A 24,793-nucleotide genomic window follows, 5' to 3' on the forward strand; every position below is an offset into this window, starting at 1 on the left:
GTCTAGGAGGCTAAGTTGGGCAGGCCATGTAGCTAGAATGGGAGAAAGTAGAAACGCTTTCAAAGTCTTGACTGGAAGACCAATCGGAAAACGACCATTAGTAAGACCTAGGCGCAGATAGGACAATATTAAGATGGATCTCGCAGAGATAGGAATACAAAGTAGAAACTGGGTCTAGTTGGCTAATGATTGAAGTCAGTGGAGAGCTTTTGTGAACGTCTGGGTTCCATAGGCCATAGAGTCAGTTAGTTAATAATAATAATCAAAGGAAAACAAGTGTGGTTGCGTTGCCCCCACTATTACGAGTCTATCAGCGCCACTGGATTCGAGACTCTTATTCAAGTGGCATGAATAATATTCCTTTGAAGGTGTAAATTTGAGGTATTGTTCATGCTTTCTGTGACTGCCTAGAAGACATATCGTAAATTTTCAGTTTTTGGAATCATTCCGCACACTTTTCACAGAATCATTAAGCATAAATTAAATGCACGAGTTGCGTTACTATCTGAAGAATCTTCAGTGGCAGATACAGGATGAAACCCATTGCTTATTACGTAACAGTTTGCGATTACGCGCAGTAAAATCTGCGTTTTAATTTGCGATAATAGATATAAAGTTATAATTAATTTTTGAGAGTTTTGCGTTGATTTGCACTCCTCAAAATTTGCGAAGGCTGATTTATATTGGCAGTTTTTATTCCATCTCGGTCTGGGTACATTTTACATTTTAGTTGGGGTTAGTCGACATCAACACTTCGATTATAATTAGTTTGCGTTTTCTTTGCATTGTGTAGGATGCCGTTAATGTTTGAGTACTAATAAAGTTTGATCAACTTTGCATATTGATAGTTTGCGACCTTCGCGTTCTACTTTTTTGATGTCTGTAGATATGACTATTTAGTAACTTATTTTAAAATTGTGGCCTTTCTCTAATTCTGTTATAGATTTATTAACATTCTTACAATTTATAAATACAATTTACGACTTTGTACGATTTTCTATTTTTGGAATGTGTTCGTGATAAGGAATGTCCTACTGCATTAATAAGTGTAAATATATATTACCGAAGAAGAGGATGAAGAATGTTATATACGCCTGTTATGTGATCTGTGCATTTATTAATGATGATAGAATCGTGTAACAAGAGGCGTATGCTGTTAGCAGTTGTTTTCCTTGGAGGGTAAGAAAAGAGTAAAGTATTCTTTATGTCTACAAACAAACTCACGAAAGTACACTTCATAACAATGTGATGCAGGCCCGGTTTACAGATCTATACATGAATTTATATTAGGTGCTACTTTACTTTTGGTGCACCACATTTTGGAAGATTAGAGGTAAAATTGAATACTTTGTATGAATATATATACAGTGGCTCAATAAAGAAGTCGAACATATACCTAATTTTTACACACTCTAAGAGAGAATAAACATTTCAAGAGTATGCTTCAGAGAAAAATAAATATATTTTAATTCATAGAAACACAAATAAAACTCAATTTCATGACTAAAAAAATACAAAAAGTAAACACATAGCTTAAATCCATTTCAAAAAAGAACTCGGACACTTAATGTGTAGCAAAATTTTGGAAAGTGATTACGTATATTTAATATTTTGTTGGCAATCAATTATTTTTCACGGTAGCTTTCAATCTTTTGGACATGGATTTTACAAGTTTTTTGCAGAAAGAAGGATCAGTTTTTGCCCATTCAGTCTGAAGTGCTGATTGCAGGTCTTCCTTTGTCCTAATAGTATGTTTTTAACTGGTTTTCCAAATAAGCTCATAAGTGCTCAATAACGTTAATATCAGGAGATTGCGGAGATGTTTGCAGCACATGCGGACAATTATACAGGAGCCAACAATCGCACATCGAGTGCTTTGTGCTTGGGATCGTTATTCTGGTAGTACTGGAAGTTCTCTTTTATTCCCAATAATTCAGCACTTCGTAACAAATTTTGCTTCAGAATGTTTAAATACTTTGTGTGATCCATATTTCCATCGATTACACAAAGTTTACCTGGACCAGCGGCGGACATACAACCCCAAACTATTACCGAACCACCTCCATGCTTCATAGTGGATGGTAGATTACGTTCTTGGAGTTCTTCAGTAGGTTTCTGCCAGATATAACATTGACCATCTGAGCGGAACAAATTAAATTTGCTTTACACAGTGCTCCAAAACGAAAATTCTTTATTTTTGTAAAGTTTTGCAAAACTGAGTCTCTTCTTTCTATTGCATTTGTTCTCGAATGGTTTTTTACGGGCTACTCTTCCATGTAAATTGCTTCTTCTTAAAACGAATCTTATCGTTTCGGGATGGATACTTTTATTGAGATGTTCTGATACTACTTTCGCAAGTTTAGGAGCACCATGTTGGGGTTTTTACTAACTTGTAGTACAATCTATCGCTCGTCTGTGAGAACACTCTAGGTCTACTACTTTCTGGTTTATTCTCCACTGATTTTGTTGATTTAAAACGTCTAATAATGTCATGAACTGTGGAATGTGACCTGTTTCCCCAATATCACGAATTGATTTTCCCTCTTTATAATACTTTATAATAAGTTCTCGTACTTCTAAAGAAGTTTGGCCACGTTGCCTTAGCATTTTAACTTTTAAACACACAGTTTCACCCATGTACATACAGTACAGCCTCCACTCGATTCACTTGGACACCTAAAACTGTCAAGTAGACAAACTCTTGGAAATTTCTCTATTAAGCCCAGAAAGAAAGAGAATTCTCCCACCTTTATAAGTTCTTTTTTGACATGGATTTTAGCTGTGTTTTCACTTTTTTTTTTTTTCTAGTCTTGAACGTGAGTTTTCTTATTGCTGTTTCTATTTTCCATACGTAAATACTATAGAGTAAATAAAATATATTTATTTTTCTATTGAAGCTTTCCTGGCGGCGTATTGTTAACAAATCTTCTCGGGCTAGCAGCCAGGTGAATATTGTTATATCTTGCGACGTTTCGAGGGCTGACATCGTCCTCATCTTCAGGCGAATATGATGGTGCAATGGAGTGTATGGAATATATATACTCATGTATGTATGATTGGACTCTTCTGATTGTTGGTTGAAATGACGTCTTCTGATTGGTGCTTGAAATGGCGGGATATGATTGGTGTCCATGTTTTACTCAGTTGGAATCCTGTGTCTCTGTTAAGGTTCGTTTTTTCTTGTGTGATTGCAGCGGCTTCTTTTATCCTCCTGTCCCAAACACTTGAGCATTTTGCTATTATTTCGGCATCTGTGAACAAAATCTTATGTTGCTGTTTGATGCTATGTTCAGCCAGTCCGGATTTTTCTGGTTGGTTTAGTCTGATGTAACTGTTGTTGATGATGAAGAAACTGTGAATGAAGAACGGAAGAACACAATCTGCCTCCCATACACCGGGAACACTTCTGGAAAGCTCAGCAGACTATTTGCCAGGTACAACATCAGGACAATACACAAAACTCCAGGAAAAATAAAAAACTTAATACGATCAACCAAAGACGACCTTGGCCTCCGAACTCCTGGAGTTTACCGCATTCCATGTGAATGTGGTAAGTCATATATTGGACAAACAGGACGACCCATTGAAGCCAGATGCGAAGAACACAACAGTTACATCGGACTAAACCAACCAGAAAAATCCGGACTGGCAGAACATAGCATCAAACAGCAACATAAGATTTTGTTCACAGATGCCGAAATAATAGCAAAATGCTCAAGAATTTGGGACAGGAGGATAAAAGAAGCCGCTGCAATCACACAAGAAAAAACGAACCTTAACAGAGACACAGGATTCCAACTGAGTAAAACATGGACACCAATCATATCCCGCCATTTCAACCAACAATCTGAAGAGTCCAATCATACATACATGAATATATATATTCCATACACTCCATTGCACCATCATATTCGCCTGAAGATGAGGACGATGTCAGCCCTCGAAACGTCGCAAGATATAGTAGTATTTACCTGGCTGCTAGCCCGAGAAGACTTGTTCACATATTTATTTTTCTCTGAAGCATACTCTTGAAATATTTATTATCTCTTAGAATGTGTAAGTAGGTATGTGTCCAACTTGGCAAGGTTCTAGAACACAGGTCCCCCTTCCCATTTAGCCGTAATTAAGACAGAAAAAACCGTGCCCTGCGGGGCTCTAACCCGCCTTCACTCGCTGACGCTCGCTCGGCAATACTATGTGAATTAAATTTGGTACAGAAACTAACCAACCTAGCTAGTGGCCTATAAGGCATTACCTCTGTTCTAGAACCTTCCCGTCCGAAATTTCTGCAGACAACGAAATTTTATACAAAGTAATAGAGCTATATTTTAGGTTTATAAGTGTAGGGTTACTGGTGTAATATCATTACAAGTGCTATTAGGTGGCTAAAATAACTTAGTACATATGGTAGATAATCCTATTGGATGTTTTTTAACACTGGCGGTGTATTTCTGCACAGTCTAAAAAAGCTGTATTTTGTGTTTACAAGTGGAGAGTTACTAGTATGAAACCATGACGAGTGCTATTAAAATTCGTGTCTTTGCCAAAACCCACTTCTTTTCACTATCCTTGCCAATAAGGATGGGGCGCGGACAAAATCCAAGCTAAATTCTGGCAAAGCGGACAAAATCCAAGGAACAGTATCATGTGCGTAGCTGTGGTATCTGCCTGTGAACACTCTAATTAAATTGTGTGTTTGTTTCTTTCTTCAATTGTCATTCTAAAGTTTTATCTGTAATTCTTCAATTTATTGAAATAACATCTCATTTACTTTTAAAGAACTTAAAATCCAATAGAACATGTAAGATTGTCACAGTAAGAGTGCAGGTGAGCTTTAATTACTTATCACATCCATATGAAAGTAGGTAAAAGTATTATGTATGTACAAATACATTGTAAAAGTATATATTTTCATCTCAGTTTTATTATTATACACAGTATTTTGAAACAAATAATTCTGATATACTGATCAAATTTTCGTCAGAAATGACCAAAATGTGAAATATGTACGGTAGTTGTAGAATGCTGTTTTATTTATTTATTTATTTTTTTTTTTATTGTATTCTCGTGTTTCGCTTATACTCTAAATAAGTGAAATATAGATGTATCTATCAAGATCAAAATGTGAATATGGTAATGGTAGAATGCTGAATGTTTCTTTTTTACTCGTTGCTATCCACCATTTATTATGTTTGAATGCTATTGAAGTGTGTATTTTTAATAATGGAATAATGTGTGTGAATTAAATAATGTAAAAGTGTTATCTAGAAAATCGAAATGTGAAAATGTGTCTAGATAAACTAAATGAAAATATATATATTGTTGGTTATTTTCAAAAGTGTAACTGATGTAAATACTTTGAGGGTAGAGAAGTAAATTTTTAAATCTAAATTATATCTTTTTAACTTTATTTCTACTTTAATTCTCAATGAATAGAATAGAATTACGTAAGTGTACTCTTTTTAAGACTGGACTGCTTTGCTGTTATTTGTTATCTCTGATTTAGCAAGTCAGTGCTTTCATTTTCTGCTTATTTATGTAAATATACTCTTTTTAGTCAAAATATTTCTGATCACCCTAAATTGGATCCACCTGGGCATGTCCTAGCAGTAGCCAGAATATTTTATGAGTAATTAAAGCTCATCTGCACTCTTACTGTGACAATCTTACATGTTTTATTGGATTTTCACTTCTTTAAAAGTAAATGAAATGTTATTTCAATAAATTGAAGAATTACAGATAAAACTTTAGAATGACAATTGAAGAAAGAAACTAACTAACTCTATGGCCTATAGAACCCGGAGGTTCGGTGCCGCGTTCACAAAAGCTCTCCACTGACTTCTATCCTTAGCTAATTGGATCCAGTTTCTACTTTGTATTCCTATCTCTGCGAGATCCATCTTAATATTATCCTCCCATCTGCGCCTAGGCCTTCCTAATGGTCGTTTTCCTATGGGTCTACCAGTCAAGACTTTGAAAGCGTTTCTACTTTCTTCCATTCTAGCTACATGACCTGCCCACCTAAGCCTCCTAGACTTGACGACCCTAACAATGTTGGGTAAACCGTATAAACTATGTAGTTCCTCGTTATGAAGCTTCCGCCATTCCCCATTCTCGTTCCTCTTGGGTCCGAATATTCTTCTCAGGATCCTGTTCTCAAATACTTTCAGTCTATGTTCTTCCCTCAGAGTAAGCGACCATGTTTCGCAACCATACAGAACAACAGGCATGATTATCGTTTTATATATTTTAAGCTTCAAATTCCTCGACAGAATTCGCGACGACAAGAGATTTTGAACCGAATAGTAACACGAATTCCCTGCTTTTAGTCGACATTTAATTTCTTCGTGAATATGATTTTCGTCTGTTAATATTGATCCTAAATATTTGAAAGTATCCACTTTATCAAAAGTATTATTTAATATTTTAACGCCTCCACAATTCGCCGTATTACGGTCCCGACGCACTTCCATGTATTTAGTTTTCTCTGCATTTACTTCTAAACCCATGTCCCTGCAAGCGTTTAATAATATCTCTGCATTTATTTCTACTGTTCTCCTATCATCCCCTATTAAATTTACATCATCAGCATATGCCATAACCTGGTGAATGCCGTTCAACTCTAGGCCCTGGTTGCTATCTTTGATTTTCCTTATGGCGTATTCCAGCACAAAGTTAAATAATAATGGCGACAACGCATCTCCTTGTTTCAGGCCATTTTCGACGTGGAAGCTCGTGGACAAAAATTTTCCTACCCGGACTTTACTTTGGGATTCACTTAAACATATCTTAATTAATCTAATTAGCTTTCTCGGTATTCCAAGCTCTGTAAGAACGTTGTATAATGTTTCTCTCCTAACCGAGTCGTAAGCCTTTCTAAAATCAATAAATAGTTGATGTACCGGGGTATTGTATTCCCACTTCTTTTCGAGTATTTGGCGAATGGTAAATATTTGGTCGATAGTTGATCGATTTCGTCTAAATCCGCACTGATAATCTCCAATAATTTCATCTGCGTATGGGGTCAATCTTGTTAACAGAATATTTGAAAGGATTTTATAGGATGTTGACAGAAGAGAAATGCCTCGATAATTATTACAGTCAGTTTTGTCGCCTTTCTTGTGAATTGGAACAATGATTGACTCTTTCCACTCTTGTGGCAATTCTTCCTTGTTCCAGATAAGGAGAATGAGTTTGTGTATCTTGTTCCACAATTTTTCGCCTCCAGCTAAAATTAACTCAGCCGGAATTTCATCTATACCCGGAGATTTGTGTTTCTTTAATTTCTTTATAGCGGCTTCCACTTCTATTCGATTGGGTTCTGGAATATACGGTTCTGCGGTGTGTATCTCCTTTTCTCCACGCACATTAGTTTTTGGCTGCGTGTTCAGCAAATCGTCAAAGAGAAAGAAACAAACACACAATTTAATTAGGGTGTTCCCAGGCAGATACCACAGCTACGCACATGATACTGTTACTTGGATTTTATCCGCTTGGGTTTTGTCCGACTTACCAGAATTTAGCTTGGATTTTGTCCTCTTGAATTTTGTCCTACACTCTATAAGGATACTAGGCTTTGCCCAAGTGGGCCCACCGGGTTTTTTCGGGTTGGACCCTTCTGAAAAATCCCACCTAGGTTTTTGAGCTTTTTGTTAGTATATTGTTGGTACAACTAAGATGATTACATTGAAAGTGATTTTTGAAAGATTTTGGACTTTCCTGTGCAAATTAGATGCTTTCACATTAAGGTATACAACAACGTAAGACTTTTATAAACTTCTGAATGCACTGAATGAATTAAAAAAATAATTTTTAAAAAACCTTAGCTTGAGGTAATTGTAGAACAAATTAATGTATAGATTATGCTTATAGCCTGTTTGAAGTAAGATATGCAATTTTATATTTTAGAAAATACTTTCCGTGAAATGTGTGCTCTCTGACTCGGCGACGCCGAGGGACGTTATCCTCATCGGGTTTAAGGCCATAGGTGCTGGTACTACCAGTAAATATGTAGTGCATTAGTAAAACTATTAGTATTATTGTTTTATTACCTTTGATGGTAACACAAGTATTCTTCAGTAAAATTTGGTTTTCCAACAACAGTTTAGTTCAGTTATTTGTTGCTACTCTTCAAATAAGCATTCTGCAGAATGAACACCAGCAATAGCGTAAAAATTCTTGTCAAATTTAAGAAGCTTAATGCTCGGAGTTCCGAAGATTACGTAACTCTTGCTATTTTAAATGCTGAATTCAAACTTCCTTACTAGTGGAAGTTTCGATGTACACCAAGAAAGAGCTGCAGTTTCGAAAGAAAGAAAAAAAATCGCGAAAGAAGTGCTCGGGAAATTCCCGCAATTCAACGCACAAAGCGTCGCAACTGAATAATTCAACAATAACACTGTTTATTTTACGCTGGAAGATATTGAATTTCATTTAATACATTTTGAAACATTTACTTTATAAAATATGAATTATGTCTGTGTTAATTGTTTTAAATTAATTTTCTGGAAAGAGCCATCTTGCAACAAATGCTCGGGAAATTCCCGTAATTGAACGCACAAAGTATCGGAAGTGGACTCCAACCAGTGGCGGCGCTTAGACGTTAAAAGTGATTGGGGGCGGGGGGAGGGGGGAAAAACATGATCTGAATATTTGATATCAATGTTAGTTTTCCTGGTTGCTTGTAACACTTTAACCAAAGGTTATATAACTATTAGGATGCTGTCCTTTTCAGTTATACCGTATATTTTGTTTCATATTTTACTGAGTAAATTGACAAGAGCAACGCAAGTAGATACTAGCCCTTTGTACTCTTAAACAACGAAGGTGTAAGAAGAAATTCGATTCCTTGCTCATGAATATCTGTCTGGAAAATTGTGTGATCAGATTAGGGGCCTACTTAATAACAACGGTGCGAGCGGTCCCGGGTTCGATTCCCGGTGGGGGCACTTTCTCGAAAAAGTGTACAACACTTTTTAAAGCCAGCCACCCTGAATGAGGTTTTCCTGGGCTTTCCTCATTCACACCAGGCAAATGCACCTGTTAGGCACCAGGTGGTACCTAACATATAGGTCCCAGGCCGCTTCCTTCCTTCCCCCATCCTTTGTTCCTTCCCTTTCCCTGGATAGTGTGCTCGCTGAGGGACGTTATCCCTCAAAACGTGAAGGGCTAAATGGCCTTAGATGCCGAAAGCCCAGAAATCTAAATCGTAACCTATTTAATAACAAATTTGCAAAACAAATAAACAGAAAGAATAATATTAATCAAATAATCATAGTAATGAATAATGAGGCTTGTTCTGCAAAAGTTATATTGAAACTGGAAATTAATGAACAACTTATATTTTTAATTCAACGAATGATATTATATGAGTTATTACTCTTAGAATGACAGTGAATACTACAAGCATATGCTACGACATTTAAATAAATACTTTTGCAGCTCCCCGAAACATGTTCGCTCCCATTAAGTACAGTTTTCACTTTCTTGGAATATATCAAAACTCAGTAATACTTAGATTCACTCCACATTTCAGTTACACAAAATAATCCGAAAACCTAAAATTATGTTGAATTCACTAAATTTAATCGTATGTACAAAACTGTATATGTACACCCCTAAACTCTATATTACACTGCAAAATTAATCCTTACTGAGCTCTTTCGTGGCTAAGCGGTTAGCGTACGCGCCTTTGACGTGGGAGCCCTGGGCTCGATTCCCGGAGGAGCTCACGTGGTTCGGATTCCACGTTGATCATAAAGTCCACGTCACATATAACTTCGCTGCTGAACAGGGTGTTAAACTGAAAAAAAAAAAAAAAAAATCAAATCAGTATATTCCTTATTATTAGAAAGAAGAAAATACATTTCAGGAACTATCGACTTTTGTGCAATTTAAGAATAACTTGTGAAGGACTTCTTTTCTTGCGAAATGTTATCTCAATTAGTGCCAGAGCGGCTGACTAACATATCGAGCCCTTGCAATAAAAAATGAAAGTACGCTGAAATGTAGTGCCTTATGACTTATTTGTGGCGAGAGTAACATTCTGGGTGCGTATTCAGTTTACGACGACTTAACTGTTTGGTTATTAAAACATGAACCGAAATGAAAATTATCGGGTACAGTTTAACTATACGGATCCGTAGATTTATAAAATTTACAAAGGAATTTTCTAATATTTTATTCTAAGGCCATCATAACCTCAGCTCTGACAGATCTAACATCGTGTAAGTTGACGACAATGTTGCGAACTGTCATAGCAAGAAGAATCAAAGCGACCACTTGACAGAACGATAAAGGAATTGAATAACTTTATCACTGATTGATCCAGATTATAAGTTGAAATATTTACAAACTAGATATTTAAAAAATAATCGTACTTCAGTTTACTCCTCAAAATTCCAGCACAACGTAGTTCCACTAAGCCTAAGGTTATTGCCACAATAATGTTTTTTTTTTTTTTTTTTTCCTTTTTCCACTTATTGACACAACTCTGTTCTTTTGACAGTTTGCTACGTGAATAGAAGTGGGGTTACATGTTACAACAACCGGTCCACCTCCCTGCCGCCGCAGGGAGTAGGTTTTCCTGGAATTGAAAGCGAAGAGGGTAGCGAGTCTCTACGGCTCTTCTAAAGTTCAAGGGCAACGAACCGTGATTTGGAATGTCAGGCTGAAATTAGTAGAATTTCTAATGGTCTTTGTAGGAAATTTGTTGACATCCGAAAAAATGTACATAGTCTATATATTACAGAGACCGTTATAATGAGCTTTTCATAAGGACTGATTTAGAAATTGAGTAGTTGGAAAGTAACGAACATGATCCAGCTATGTTTGTCTATTCGTACAGGACTTTTCTTTTACCAATATATGAACGGGAGGATAGGTTTAGGCCCACAAAGATTCATTTGGAAACACTAGGTTGTTTCCATGGTAACAGAACAGTGTTATCGCATTTATACCTACTCATTACTGTGAAAGTTTTTGTGTTGTCAGGTTGTTTTGATTTTTTGTGCTATCATCTCAGTGCATTGGTGTGAATATTGTGGTGTTATCGTTATTATTTTCATTCATCAGTGGAACATAGTTTGTATTCGTATTATTCACACAGACCTAAAATATAAATTTAGTATGTGTATGTGTCTGTGTTTATGAACACAATGCCTGAAGTGCGTAAGAAGTGCGGAAAGGGGATGCCCTTGATAAGTCAGGCACAGGAATTTGTGTTTAATCTTAGGGAATATTTCGAAAAAGAACATAACGACGGTCTTTTATTGCCATTGAATAAAGTGAATGAAAAAGTTGATTCAGCTTTATACATTAGCCCTACAACTGAGAACAAAAGAGAAGTGCCCGAAAGACCTCGCTGAACCGATGGAAACTTTATCTACCCTAGGAAAAAAGCGTGAAATTTCCAAAGTAAACGGAATTAAATTGTCTACAATTAAAACCATTCTCTAACGAAGTAGTTTTCAATTTTATTTTTAAAAAAGATATAACATTATGGGTCTTACGCAGAGTTGTTCTGGCGCGTGTTTAGTGTCATACTAAAGAGTTGAGTTGATTTTGAGTTTAACGTCTCTTTCAGCAGCGAGGCTATATGAGACGTGGACCTAATGGTTAACATTGAATCCGAAATGCATGAGCTCCCTCCGGAAATCGAACCGGGGTCTCCCATGCCATAAAGGCGTACGCTAACCACTTAGTCACGAAGAAGCTCGATGACATACTAAAGAGTTCGACTAACATATGTTTCCATGCAGTAGTCAGGCATTTAGTATGACGCTAATCATACGTCAAAACGACTCTGCATAAGGCCCTATGTGTTTAGAAGTAACAGTTGTTTTCTTTACGATTTTGTAAACTATCTTAACGCAATACTAATTCGTTTGTTTCTTTTGACTAATATTTTCGTCAGGCATAATTTTAAATAATATTTTTGTTGTAATACATAGGTGATTCTTTTCCCACAAAATGAGCCCCTTGTTATATTGTATTTTACAGAAGATAAATGTGGCAACCGCGCTTGATCGCACGTGAGAATTGCCAGAGCACTTCTTAGCGCGGCCTTACTAGTGCATAAGTAATGGAAATATGGGCATTACTCAAGTAGACGGTTCTACCAAATTTCGACACATTTCTTACATTTTTAGGTTAGATTAGAGCTTTGTATTTCTTTTAGCAGAGTATGCACTAAATGAAGAGCTACATTACTACTTGCAGATTGATTTCAGGAGGTCTCAGTGTAAACACTCTGGACGTATGGCATAGAAACTACAGTGCATAAAACACGATCCAGCTTGTGCTAGCTGGCTACTAAAAAGCACGAAGGATGGGGGGGCCCGAGCGAATGTGAAGGGGTGCGTCCGTAGGCAGCAGGGCGTCAGTGACGGGGAATGTACGGATAAGCGAAGAGTACACATATACATACAATACTTTCATTATCACTCAAGTTACATTTTAATGTGCTATGCAGTAATTATGTTCGCACTCTCATTTCTTCACGAAAAATGCTTCGCATCGTATTTTCCCTATAAATTTTCCATTTGATAGATCCTTCTGCTCGAGTCAACCCGAAATGTGGTGTCCATTTACCTCTGAGATGCGGATTTACGTGGAAATATAGAAATGAGAGTCGAGCCTGAAATACACATTATTTCCCATAAGGTAATTATAGCTGAATATATAGTTTGTCATAAGTTACAACAAATATTGTATTAGAGTAGTTTTTAAGCAATCGAAGTTTTTACTTTTACGTCCGACACGGATTTGTATGTAAGAAAAGAAAGAAAAACAGAAGTGTAAAATTGCACACTCACTGACGTTGAGGCAGCTATAATGTACGGTGTGTAAACTCATTGAACGTGAATCAGGGTATACGAAAAGCGAGAGTTAAGAAGCAGAATCATTGAAATCTGTTTAAATTTTTAGTGGCCAGATTGTATTTGGTTACGTAACGTTAGGGCAGGTCTAAGTACTTGTATCATCCATTTATCCTGTAATTTTTTTAAATTTATTTATTTATTTATTTATTTATTTTTCCGGATGCCTTGTGTTAAACATAACCCCTGCTCTTTTTCGCCACCAACCACAGGTTGGTTGGTGATTTGCAGAAGACCAGTGGAAGTGAATCTGCACTGAGGAATGCAGAAGCACACCTCAAAACTGGTTGCTGAAGGAACAGAGTGTGAAGTATGTTTTTCGTGAATTTCTTTGCGGATCTGTATATTGAAACTGCACGAAAAATCGTTCTTAGTAACCAGTAAAGAACACGAATGTTTTCGGCATGTAATTATTTCGAAGTTGGTCGTCTGCGTGGTTTTCGATCAAAAGCTACAAACGGACGAAAAAGTGTTACACTTTCCCTAATTTCTGTTAGGATCACTTTAAGGGTGCTTCATTGTACGTACGCCATAAGAAGTATTGTGAAAAAACACTAACCGTCTTTGGTTGGGTGGCCACTAAAAAGCACGAATACCATGTAACTGAGTCAAGGCAGGAACGCAGCAGGGGTCCCGAGCTATATTGAGGGATGCGTCCGTAGGGAGCAGGTGCGTATGCGAAGGTGGGTATACACATAAAGGAGGATAGCGCAAAATAATCTATATGGCATAAAATTACTTACCTTAGTGTTGAATTATATATTTGTAAGTTACTAAAGACATTATAGGTATTATTCCGATATGTTTTCATTTTCATATTTGTGTTGCAGTGTAACATAACATATTATTAACGTAATTTTCCCAATTATGTGGATTCCTTAACTCTCGGCCATTTCTATAGTTGATGTATTCGATACTTAACTTTATACATTATGGTTACTAGCTATCTTATGGGCCAATCGGTTCATAACAGGCTTGACTTTCATTAATATATTTACCATGGAATAATCTTCACCGAGTAGTTCCCTCCTTTTGCCAAATAGTTCCATGTCATAAATAATGATAATAAACACAACTTTCGCCTCTTTTACAAATTAGAAGCACACAAACCATTTTTTCCTGTTAAATTTTCAAAATTATGCTAGAAACGAACGACCATCTTTAACCCATGTTATCTATCGGAGTCAGAATAGAATAGAATGCTTTATTAGTCATTAGACAATGTGTGGGTTTCCTCCTACTTTCTTCATTTCATTCATTTCTCATCATCACCGTCTCCTTTAGCTTGATCGGTATATACATGGGATTTAAAACTAAAAGATTTCATTTCATAGTTGCAATAAAATAAAGTTTGTGCTCTTACTCTATTACTAACTGACAGATAATCCATCTATTAAAATTCTACAATAGCAATTAAAAGCGCCTGAGCTCCAACCTATAACTTTGGCTTTCAAATCTTTCATCTACGGTTATGTGTGATTTCACGTTTAACAGAGACAAACATTTTGAGTATTTGTACTTTAAATAGTCTAAATTAGTTAACTATATCTTTTTCATAAAGTCTATGATATAAAATTATTGTTCAAAGCCTTTGTATTTTAATAAGCCTTCTCTAAAATCAATGCATGTGAATTGTGCTTCCATCTTCCGAGTTCTTTTAAACTGTGTTTATATGTTTGTGGACAATCCTTTCGACAATGAAATCTCAGGCTCTAGAAAGATGACGTTTTCACTGATTGATTGGAAATTTTGCGTATATTGTCCAGTTCTAATTGAATATTTTTTTTAAAAAAACATGGCCATTATTTCTTTATTACATTTTTTTAGGGTACACTGGAAGCGTCGAAATAAAAAAAAAAGCATCATATCCTATGCGTTATACATTCCAACACTACAATGTTATATATGGGGGTTGTATATGTCTCAGGCGTTTATTTCATGGCCAAATAATAGTGAAAAAGAAAGGATAACCATTTCTCGAGTCTAAGATAAATCTTTATTTTTTGAGTGTTTTGCCCAATGAACACCATATATAACTGACGTTATAGTTAATTGTATATGTAATGTATTTGCTTATTAAATACTGCATGCAAGAAGAAAGAAGACACTGGTCATACATGAATTAGAAACTCCAACCGGAAGTAGGCTCAAATCTTGCAAACGGTACGAGATATTGAGGAAAAATAATCGAAAAAAATCTCCCCTTTATGATACCCCTTGCCAATTTTTTTTTTTTTTAAATCAAGACGTCTTTCAATTGTGTCTGTAAAGGGACATTTACATATGTTGTGAGGAATGAGAAGGAGATTTATGCTCATATGCGAATGATGCGCTGTGTAGAGAGCGCAGGTTCAGCTAATAACTAATTAAATCTATTATTTACCAACAGTTAAACGATTACTCTCATGCAATATAATTTGCAGTTTATACCTCACATTCACATTAATGGCACAAGACATCGTTAAGCAAAAACCCATTATTACAATTATTGTAGAGTTAAGCCCATTATTACATCTCTGAAATTCTTGTGAAGTTCCATAGTAGCAGCAGCAATATGGTCGTGGTTAGAATTCTGTTAATATGGCCATAAAATTTACGTTTGGTGCCTTCCATTTCAACTCAGGCAAACAAAAAAAAAAAAAAGTAAAATTGTACCATCACCATCTCAGATTGTTAAACCGGAAGGAATAATTGCGACAGCTTCGATGATCGCTTATTACAGGGGACTACAGTGTACCCTTGGAATTATCTGACGTGGAACGTCGTTCAGATTCTCACAACTGCAACGGCCCTTGAAGGAGTTGACCGATCGAAGATTACTGTGAGTAAAATGAAAATTTATTGATCGTGCTGCCACCTCGATGAGGTAAAACTCACCGTAAATATACGAAATCGACGTTTATTTGTCTTTTTGTAATCTTTTGATGTTATTTTTAATGTAGTACGGATTATATTAAGTTTCATTATATTCTTTACACATTTTAGTTAGGTTTTTCTGATTTAATCCTCAAGTTAATCTTAATTCATTGTTATTTTTGCCTAGTTCAGGCATTTGCACATATTTTCATCTTACGGTACTTATATTTTTGTCTGCCGTCCTTCCAGCTTCGAATTTGACAAAAATATAGGTATTGGAAGGAACCGTTCTTCGCCGTGGCAGAACTGGGATGAACACGGAAGAGAGAGAGAGAGAGACAGAGAAAGAGAGAGAGAGCAAGGTGTAAACTGAAGCGAGAAAAACGGTGCCTTCCATCTCAATTCAGGCAGAGCATGTACCATCACCATCTCAGATATTGTTGAAACTTTTTTTATAGCAACTAGACATGTTTTTAAGAGACCCATATTTTTTTGTTTTGTCGAAAAAAATTTTCCCGCCAAGTAATGGGCCATCAAAGGCGGGAGTACAATTTATGAATTGTAAAAGACATGGAAAATGGTCAACTTCGGAGCCCCACCATTCAGCTATGGAGACAGGTAGAGTTATAATTCTTGTTGTGGTATGTACATAGGGATATAAATAAACTATATTTTATTATAGTTTGGTTTGCGCATGCGTATCTTTTTGTACATAAATTAACAAATGAACGTCAGTTTATCTGAAAAGTCGAAGTTTGCGAATTTTTTTCGAGCACTTCCGGTTCTAATTTTAAAATTCTGTTTTCACGGTTGGTAAGACCTAGTTATCCGCTTTACGAAAAAAAAATTGTATCGCTTCTGTGTGCAACCGTTTTGTCGCAAAAAATTCGAGAAATTGTAAAATTTTCAAAAATCGCCATTTTTGGGCGCCATTTTCTCTAAAACACCATCTTTTAAAATTCTGAAATTTTGTCAGATGGTTCAACTTTACATGAATAATAAACACCCCAAGTACCATTCTCGAACAATACTTCATGAATTAACTACAGCCTTTTGAAGTTAGCGAAGTTTCATAAACTTTGATGTCTCAGTTAGCAACACTGGAGACAATAAAAATGGAATAATTTGATGATGTTTGTGTTTCACATTAAATAAATTAAGAATAAAAGATTTTCCTGACTGTTTTTTTTATTATTATTTTGATCAAAAAGGCTCTCTGAAATAGTAAAATGAGCCTCCCCCCTTCTCCTCCGTTTTTTTTTTTTTTTTTTAAACGAAGCAATCTGAGATGAAAATTACGATTACGAAACACAAATGTTAAGTTCACTTACTTAAAATAGTCTTTGGAATCAAAATTTCACTGATTTTTTTTTTTTTTTTTTTACATGGACCAATCATTTGCTTGCTTGGTGTCTTCTTCGCTAATAGCATGTAACCGTGCAGATGCTCCAATAGGTGTTGGTACATTCACAACTCGTCCAGAGGTGGATCCAGGGAGGCGATCGCCCTCCCAGAAGAAGACACTTTTATTTTATATATAAATAAAACCCATCCCAGAGTTTGGAGCTCTTAAAAGTAGCTCTAAGTAGCAGTATTACACCTCCCCCCAGTAGTCCGTCCTGGATCTGCCCCTGCGTAGCACATTGTCGATAATCACAAAACACTTATTTTCACATCTCTTGTGCTCTTCTGGAAACCTGTACCCTGCTGAAGGTCCATGTGGAAGCATAAACAGCACTTATACTTTACGCAATTCATGATTTATTGATAATTCTGCTACGCACCATTGGTTATCCTACGTATATGCAAGGGCGCCGATCCTGGGGGGGGGGGGGGTACCCGGGCCCCCCAGAGCTGATGTGTATATTGTATTTATGAATATACAATATTTGGCATAATTTGAATGCAATTTGTCTTAAAATCCTCATATATATATATATATATATATATATATATATATATATATATATATATATATATATATATATATATATATATATATATATATATATATATACCTTCTGCATCTGAATGCCCCCCCCCCCTTCATTTACAGAGAAATCGGCGCCTTTGCGCATATGTATGTAAGAAAAGTTCCTTTTTGCAGACTTCTTAAATCTACACTTTGAATTGCAGAAGCTCGAATTTGGGGGAAGCATGAAGTTAGTTCATGGTGACCCGTTACTGCCATAAAAACTTCGCCATTTTTCGAAAGCGAAAGGTGACTTCGTTGAATATCAGTTACCGGTCGTATACTTTTCCATTCTTGCTTCCCCCCCCCCCTCCGAAAGTTGTCGAATTCAGTTCCAGGTAACAAAACGAGAGTAATATCCGGAGTTTGTACTTGCACTATACTCACGAATTCTTCTACAGTTTTAATACTGTGTATCTGTATTTGCCTAAGGTTATGCCGCGTTACCACATTCTTTACAACCTCCCTTCCCCTAATAGCATCGCAGAGACCCTAGCATAGCCGGTTTCACTGCAAAACTACTGCTTTATCGGACCTGTGTGCCTCTCGAACATCTGAAAGCGATTTTTAAAGTGGGATGCAGCACCATCAGATATCACTGAGACGGTTTAAAAATTGTAGACGCTTATTTTCACGTATTCGAACCTTTTTCTAAAACCTATATTTTCGCTTTTCTTCGATTTTTTTAAAGAATTTTGTCTATAGCTATGATTACATGAGTCAAATCGTGCGTTTTGTCGTCGCTTATTACAACAAAACTGTCAGTTGTCCATATTCCGGTGATAACTCTGAATTTCATTTTGCAGAATAACACTCCAATTTTCAACGAAGTCCACATGAAGTAAAATAGAATTTATATCTTGAAACTTTATACGTTGCTTTTTGGTAGCAATTACATGAATTGCAATTCTTACAGTTAAACCAGCAATGTGCGATACGAAAACAGAAAGTGGCAGTTTTTTTTTTTTTTTTTTTTTTTTAACGAGATCATTGTTTTTCCATATGGCATACGTAACGCTTTCATTTTCATCAGGATCAATAATTAAAGACTCCATACTTATTCCTTCCACTCCAGGACATTCACCACGTTCTTGAAGGAGTCAGCTGTCATTTTCTACGGATCATACTTCTAAAGGAAATAGATCAATCATGACAGCTTTAATACAGGCTGCTCCTTTGATTTGTGGCAACGCATTAGCAACTAACTTAAAATTTGCACAGTACAGACACACACTTCCCTCGCAGGTTGCGGACTGACCCACTTTAGTCGAATACTATAAAATTCCGAGTGACCCATTCTTATGTTGGGATTGTTCTGTTTAAAAAGTCCGCAAATTTCTTTTACGGAACGCGTAAGAAAATGCTTCGATCTTTTTTTTTTTTTTTTTTTTTTTTTTTTTTTAATTTTTGTCCTTTTTCGATCACTGCAATGACATTGCAGTTAATTGAGACTGTCTGGAGCATTCCAAATCATCACTGAGATAATAGTTCACGCTTTTTAGAGATCATCAGAATTTATTGGATGGCCATTTTAAGTAAACTTAAAATTTGTGTGTTTCGTAATCGTAATTTCCATCTCAGATTACTTCGGTTTAAGAAAACGGAGGAGCAGGGGAAGGCTCATTTTACTATTCCAGAGAGCTTTTTTGATCAAAATAATAATAATAAAAAAAACAGTCAAGAAAACCTTTTATTCTTCATTTAATGAATGTGAACCACAAACATCATCAAATCATTGCACTTTTATTGTTCCCAGTGTTGCTAACTGAGACATCAAAGTTAACGAAACTTCGCTAACTTCAAAAGGCTGTAGTTAATTCATGATGCATTGGTCGAGAATGGTACTTGGTGTGTTTATTATTCATGTAAAGTTGAACCATCTGACAAAATTTCAGAATTTTAAAAGTTGGTGTTTTAGAAAAAATGGCGATTTTTGAAAATTCTACAATTTCTCGAATTTTTTGCGACAAAACGGTTGCACACAGAAGCGATACAATTTTTTTTTTTTTTCGTAAAGCGGATAACTAGGTCTTACCAACCGTGAAAACAGAATTTTAAAATTAGAACCGGAAGTGCTCGAAAAAAATTCGCAAACTTCGACTTTTCAGATAAACTGACGTTCATTTGTTGATTTATGTACAAAAAGATACGCATGCACAAACCAAACTATAATAAAATATAGTTTATTTATATCCCTATGCACATACCACAACAAGAATTGTAACTCTACCTGTCTCCATAGCCGAATGATGGGGCTCCGAAGTTGACCATTTTCCATGTCTTTTACAATTCATAAATTGTACTCCCGTCTTTGATGGCCCATTACTTGGCGGGTAAATTTTTTCGACAAAACAAAAAAATATGGGTCTCTTAAAAACATGTCTAGTTGCTATAAAAAAAAAGTTTCAACAATATCTGAGATGGTGATGGTACATGCTCTGCCTGAATTGAGATGGAAGGCACCATTTATTCTCTCGCTTCAGAGTTTACACCTTGCTCTCTCTCTCTCTTCCGTGTTCATCCCAGTTCTGCCACGGCGAAGAACGGTTCCTTCCAATACGTATATTTTTGTCAAATTCGAAGCTGGAAGGACGGCAGACAAAAATATAAGTACCGTAAGATGAAAATATGTGCAAATGCCTGAACTAGGCAAAAATAACAATGAATTAAGATTAACTTGAGGATTAAATCAGAAAAACCTAACTAAAATGTGTAAAGAATATAATGAAACTTAATATAATCCGTACTACATTAAAAATAACATCAAAAGATTACAAACAGACAAATAAACGTCGATTTCGTATATTTACGGTGGGTTTTACGTCATCGAGGTGGCAGCACGATCAATAAATTTTCATTTTACTCACAGTAATCTTCGATCGGTCAACTCCTTCAAGGGCCGTTGCAGTTGTGAGAATCTGAACGGCGTTCCACGTCAGATAATTCCAAGGGTACACTGTAGTCCCCTGTAATAAGCGATCGTCCAAGCTGTCGCAATTATTCCTTCCGGTTTAACAATCTGGAACTAACTTGTCACACAAGACTGAGAATGCAAACAAATGTTAGGATGCTGACGTATAATTCTGATACACTGCCGGTGATACTTATGAATTATTTCACTGCTAATTTCTGCACAATATTACAAAATTGTTTTTTTAGTGCTCGACCCGAACAATGGGAGCCCAGCTTACATTCGGGGATGGCTAACGAAGCAACGACCTAAGCGGGTCGTGCGTCAACACGGGTGGTAGTACCACTGAAGATCCCCTTGGCAAAACATAGTTTATATAGGGTTAGCTTCGTCCAGGAGCAGAATCATTGTCCAGTCAGCGTTTAACTATGACAGTGCGTGGGCGAAAAGGTAAATCGCGAAAATCAGATACAAAGAGATAGTCACCAAACATGTTGCTGTCACGTGATCAGGGTCCCTGTTTCTTGACCATATATGGCCGTAAAATCGGAGCTAGGCTTACTAACACAGACGCATCACATACCAAACTGGTGAAAGATGCTTCGAGATTGTTCCTGCCAGGGTCGATATGCTTAAAACATGTTTAAAACGAGGGCTGTTGTTTTATTTAGTTTGTTTCAAACGTTTTAAACAAATTGTTTTAAATATGTTTTTTTTTTTTTTTTTCGATGCTGGTTGGACATGTTTAAAACAACTAAAATATCAAATTGAAGAAGCTAATTTAATTTTCTAACAAACAACCCATCCTCAGCAGGATTTTTGCATAGAGTAAATTACAAGCAGAGTTATATTCTTATTATAACAGCAATTACTGAACGAAATTCTGCACGTCAGTGTGCTTATAACTAAACCAACAGAAATTCAAGTGAAGTATTTGAATATTTCTTAATTTCCAAGAATAACGGAGGTTAAACACACTATACACTATTTTAAGATCCAAATTCACAAATTCAAAACTTGGGTATTTTTTGATCACTATCATTTCCATAATAATGAACAGTTCTCACATAAGCTAGAAGAAATGCTCTGACAAATACAATACAACTCATAGAAAAGAGCAGTGACTAGCCTACAAGGAGCAAATGACATTTTAACTAAACAGTTTTCAAGATATGTCTCTGTCTGCAACATGGGTAGCTAATAATGATTAGTGTCTGCGGCATAACAACACAATTAACTCTAGACACCCGCCAGGGATTTAACAGAATGGTAGATTCCCACGTTCGGGGCTCTGGTGACCCCCCTAATTATCACGGAGTCATGAGTTATATACCATTGGAAAGCTTATAGACCACAAATTCCAACGAGGTAACATTCGTGAAATTCGCGCCGTATTCGTAGAAAAAGAACAGACATAAAAAATCATTAAAAATATGAAAATATTGACTTTGCGGGGCCCTGGCAACCCTTGCAGTCACCCTACGCTGACAAAATTATGCTAATGTGTAGGCCACATACTTGTGATAATAATATAAGAAATGGAAGCCATTGCTGCCATTACGTAATGAATTCGTTTTATGTAGGGAATATTTAAAAAAAAAATATGCGCAGAAAAACATTCATTAAATTAGACATTCTCTCCCCTCTCCCATTATAGTACCATGTCCATATGCAAATCATTTTTGCTGCACACATCAAGTATACGAACAAGAATTATTCTTCTAGACCACTTCAGTGAAATATATCTTTTGTTATATGGGACCGTACCGAAAATAAATGTAAATTAACCAAATTTGACTCCCTCTTCCTCTATAAACAAGTACACATATAGGTTACTATCATGTAGGGGACTACTTTATTGCTTCACATACCAATTTTTATAGATATACCGCAAAGGGGGGATGAATACCCGCCAAAACCTGATGAAAAATTAAGAAAACAACTTCATCCTCCCTCTCTCGGCCGTACATACGTAGCCCCTATATCATAAAATGCAACTAACGGAAAGCTTCATCCCTCAAAAATACTTTGGTACCAAATCATCTTTCTAGCTTAATTAAGGACTGAGCTATTGATGTTTGTTGTAAAAATAAATATAATTTACGTCAAAAAGACTTAAACTCCAAAAATTGGCTATCTTTGCTCCCTCCCTACTCCCCCATATAAGCAAGAAGTACAAATGCACGATATTACCATGTAGTGGCCTACTTCATTGCTTCACGTAACAATTTTTATGAATCTATTCCCAATGGGCGTTTAAAGATTAAGAATGCAGACGACCAGTAGAACGTAATACAAAGAAACTAAACTACATATTCTGTGAACGGATATCGGGAAAATCCGGATTTCTTTCTCCGGAATTGAACATTTGGGCGGATCGAAATTAGGGAAGTTCCCGAAATTTGATCTAACGGTTGAATATAGATGGCAAGCAATACCTAAGAGTGTAAAAATGTAATATATGTGCCTATTTAGATTATTGTTTTAAACAAAATAAACATTTTAAACATGTTTTTTTGTTTAAAACGAAGTACTTTGTTTTAAACAAACAAACAAAAAAAAAAGTTTTGAACATAAAAACGTTTTTTTTTAATGTTTTTTTTTTAACCCTGTTCCTACATATACGAGGCTTGGTTAATGAAGTTTAAAATTAAAACTGTCTTTTCCAATCTCTTTCAAATTCGAGAAAATGAGCTTGGGGATGGTGATAGTGAGGTAAAGATTAGGTTCAGTTGAGTGCTACTACTATGTTTTGATTCCATTAACCCCTACGGGACCGACGTTGAAAACGACATGTATGAGGTTGCCATTTATTTAATCCTTTGCTGTGTAAACACTGATTAAGATATCGGGAAGATTTTTTTTTATGCCAAATATGGTTGGACCAAAGTTTATCATGATGTTAATTTTTTTCGTGAGTCGAATTTCCCTCTCAAATTTGAGCCAAAAAAATCGAAAATTTTCGATTTTTTAAAATTTTCTTCAGTATACCTTCCTTGGTTTTAAAGAAAGGTATACTGAAGATTTTAGAGAAACTCACTTACGACTTGTCAGCGATATACCTCATATGGGTACCTAATAGTTTTAGACCAATTTGAGAAACTTACAATCAGTGTTGCCAACTAGGGAAATTATTATTTTCCTATTTTTCGGTAAAAAAAATTTAAAACTTTCGAAATTCGTGTTTAACGATCCGTTATTTTTATGAGTTTATATACCAAATATCGCATCCTCAACTTAAACGAATCCTCATATTGGACACTTTCTGAGAAAATATATAATTAAGTCTTAGAGAATTGACCCTAGTTTTCCCTCGTAGAAGCGGAATTTTCGGTAACGCTGGAACAAGTGTTCACTTAGTTTTATGTGAGAGAGGCGCGTCTTTCATCACCATTGTAACCAAATCCGCACATTCGGCACTTTGGACATAAATAAAAGAAATCAGTATCATAGTAACTAACTCTCCCCCTCCCCTTTAGGAGTAAATTTTCCACCTTCTGCCTTAGTTTTCACAAATAATGTGATCAGATAATAACTGTAATATCTAGACCTTGAGCTGACTTCTCATCGAAATATGCATTTCATGTTAAGATTTTTAAAAAATTCTGAATGTTTATACTTTTGAAAAAAAAATCATCAGGGAAACTGCATCAAACGTGAACCGATTGATTGCTGAGGTTAACGTTTAACTTTCGCTTTCAGCGCCGAGGCAATGGAAAATCTGTCGGCAAAAGTTTCTATAACTCTACAGGAACATTGACCTGACAACCCACCAAGGAGAGCTGACAAACTGTGGGAGCTAATTTTAGTTCTTAATGCATGACAAGAAATGGCAGGGAGACCACCGTGTCACCAGGCTGGTTTCCTCCGTACCAAGGTGACTAAGAGCCATAACAAGTTAATGGGGACTAACAAGATACTGTTCTTGAATAAAGTCACAGTCAACATGAGAAGTTCTTTATAGAGCTTCCTAATTGCATCAGTTTCTCCCTGTACTAGTCTTCAATTGAGACTTAGAATTTCCTAGGATATTTCTGCAACATATAACGATTATTTACTAGAAATAGACGCAATGTTTCTAGTGGGCAAGTGGTTAGTGTTCTCGCTTTCAAAGCAGTAGATCTAGGTTCGGTCTCCTGCAGGGCACTCTTGCTTCTTACTGAGAAGTAACATATG

At 36.0% G+C, this 24,793-nt stretch overlaps 1 protein-coding gene across 3 annotated transcripts in view; it reads left to right on the top strand.

Moving 5' to 3' along the window:
* Positions 1 to 791: 791 nt before the first annotated feature.
* Positions 792 to 24,793, top strand: part of LOC145678397 (glutathione S-transferase C-terminal domain-containing protein homolog) — a 266,590-nt gene continuing 242,588 nt past the window's right edge. Inside the window, exon 1 of one of the 3 annotated variants that reach the window (XM_081748482.1) lies at positions 792 to 1,179. In XM_081748482.1, coding sequence (XP_081604608.1) covers positions 1,121 to 1,179 — 59 coding nt within the window. In that variant the 5' untranslated portion in view covers positions 792 to 1,120. The remainder of the gene's footprint in view (positions 1,180 to 24,793) is intronic. The other 2 variants (XM_081748481.1, XM_081748480.1) reach the window with 2 other exon arrangements.

Source organism: Thermobia domestica, chromosome 2, assembly GCF_964235325.1.
Source record: "Thermobia domestica chromosome 2, izTheDome1.hap1.1, whole genome shotgun sequence".
In the NCBI taxonomy this organism is placed as follows: Eukaryota; Metazoa; Arthropoda; class Insecta; order Zygentoma; family Lepismatidae; genus Thermobia; species Thermobia domestica.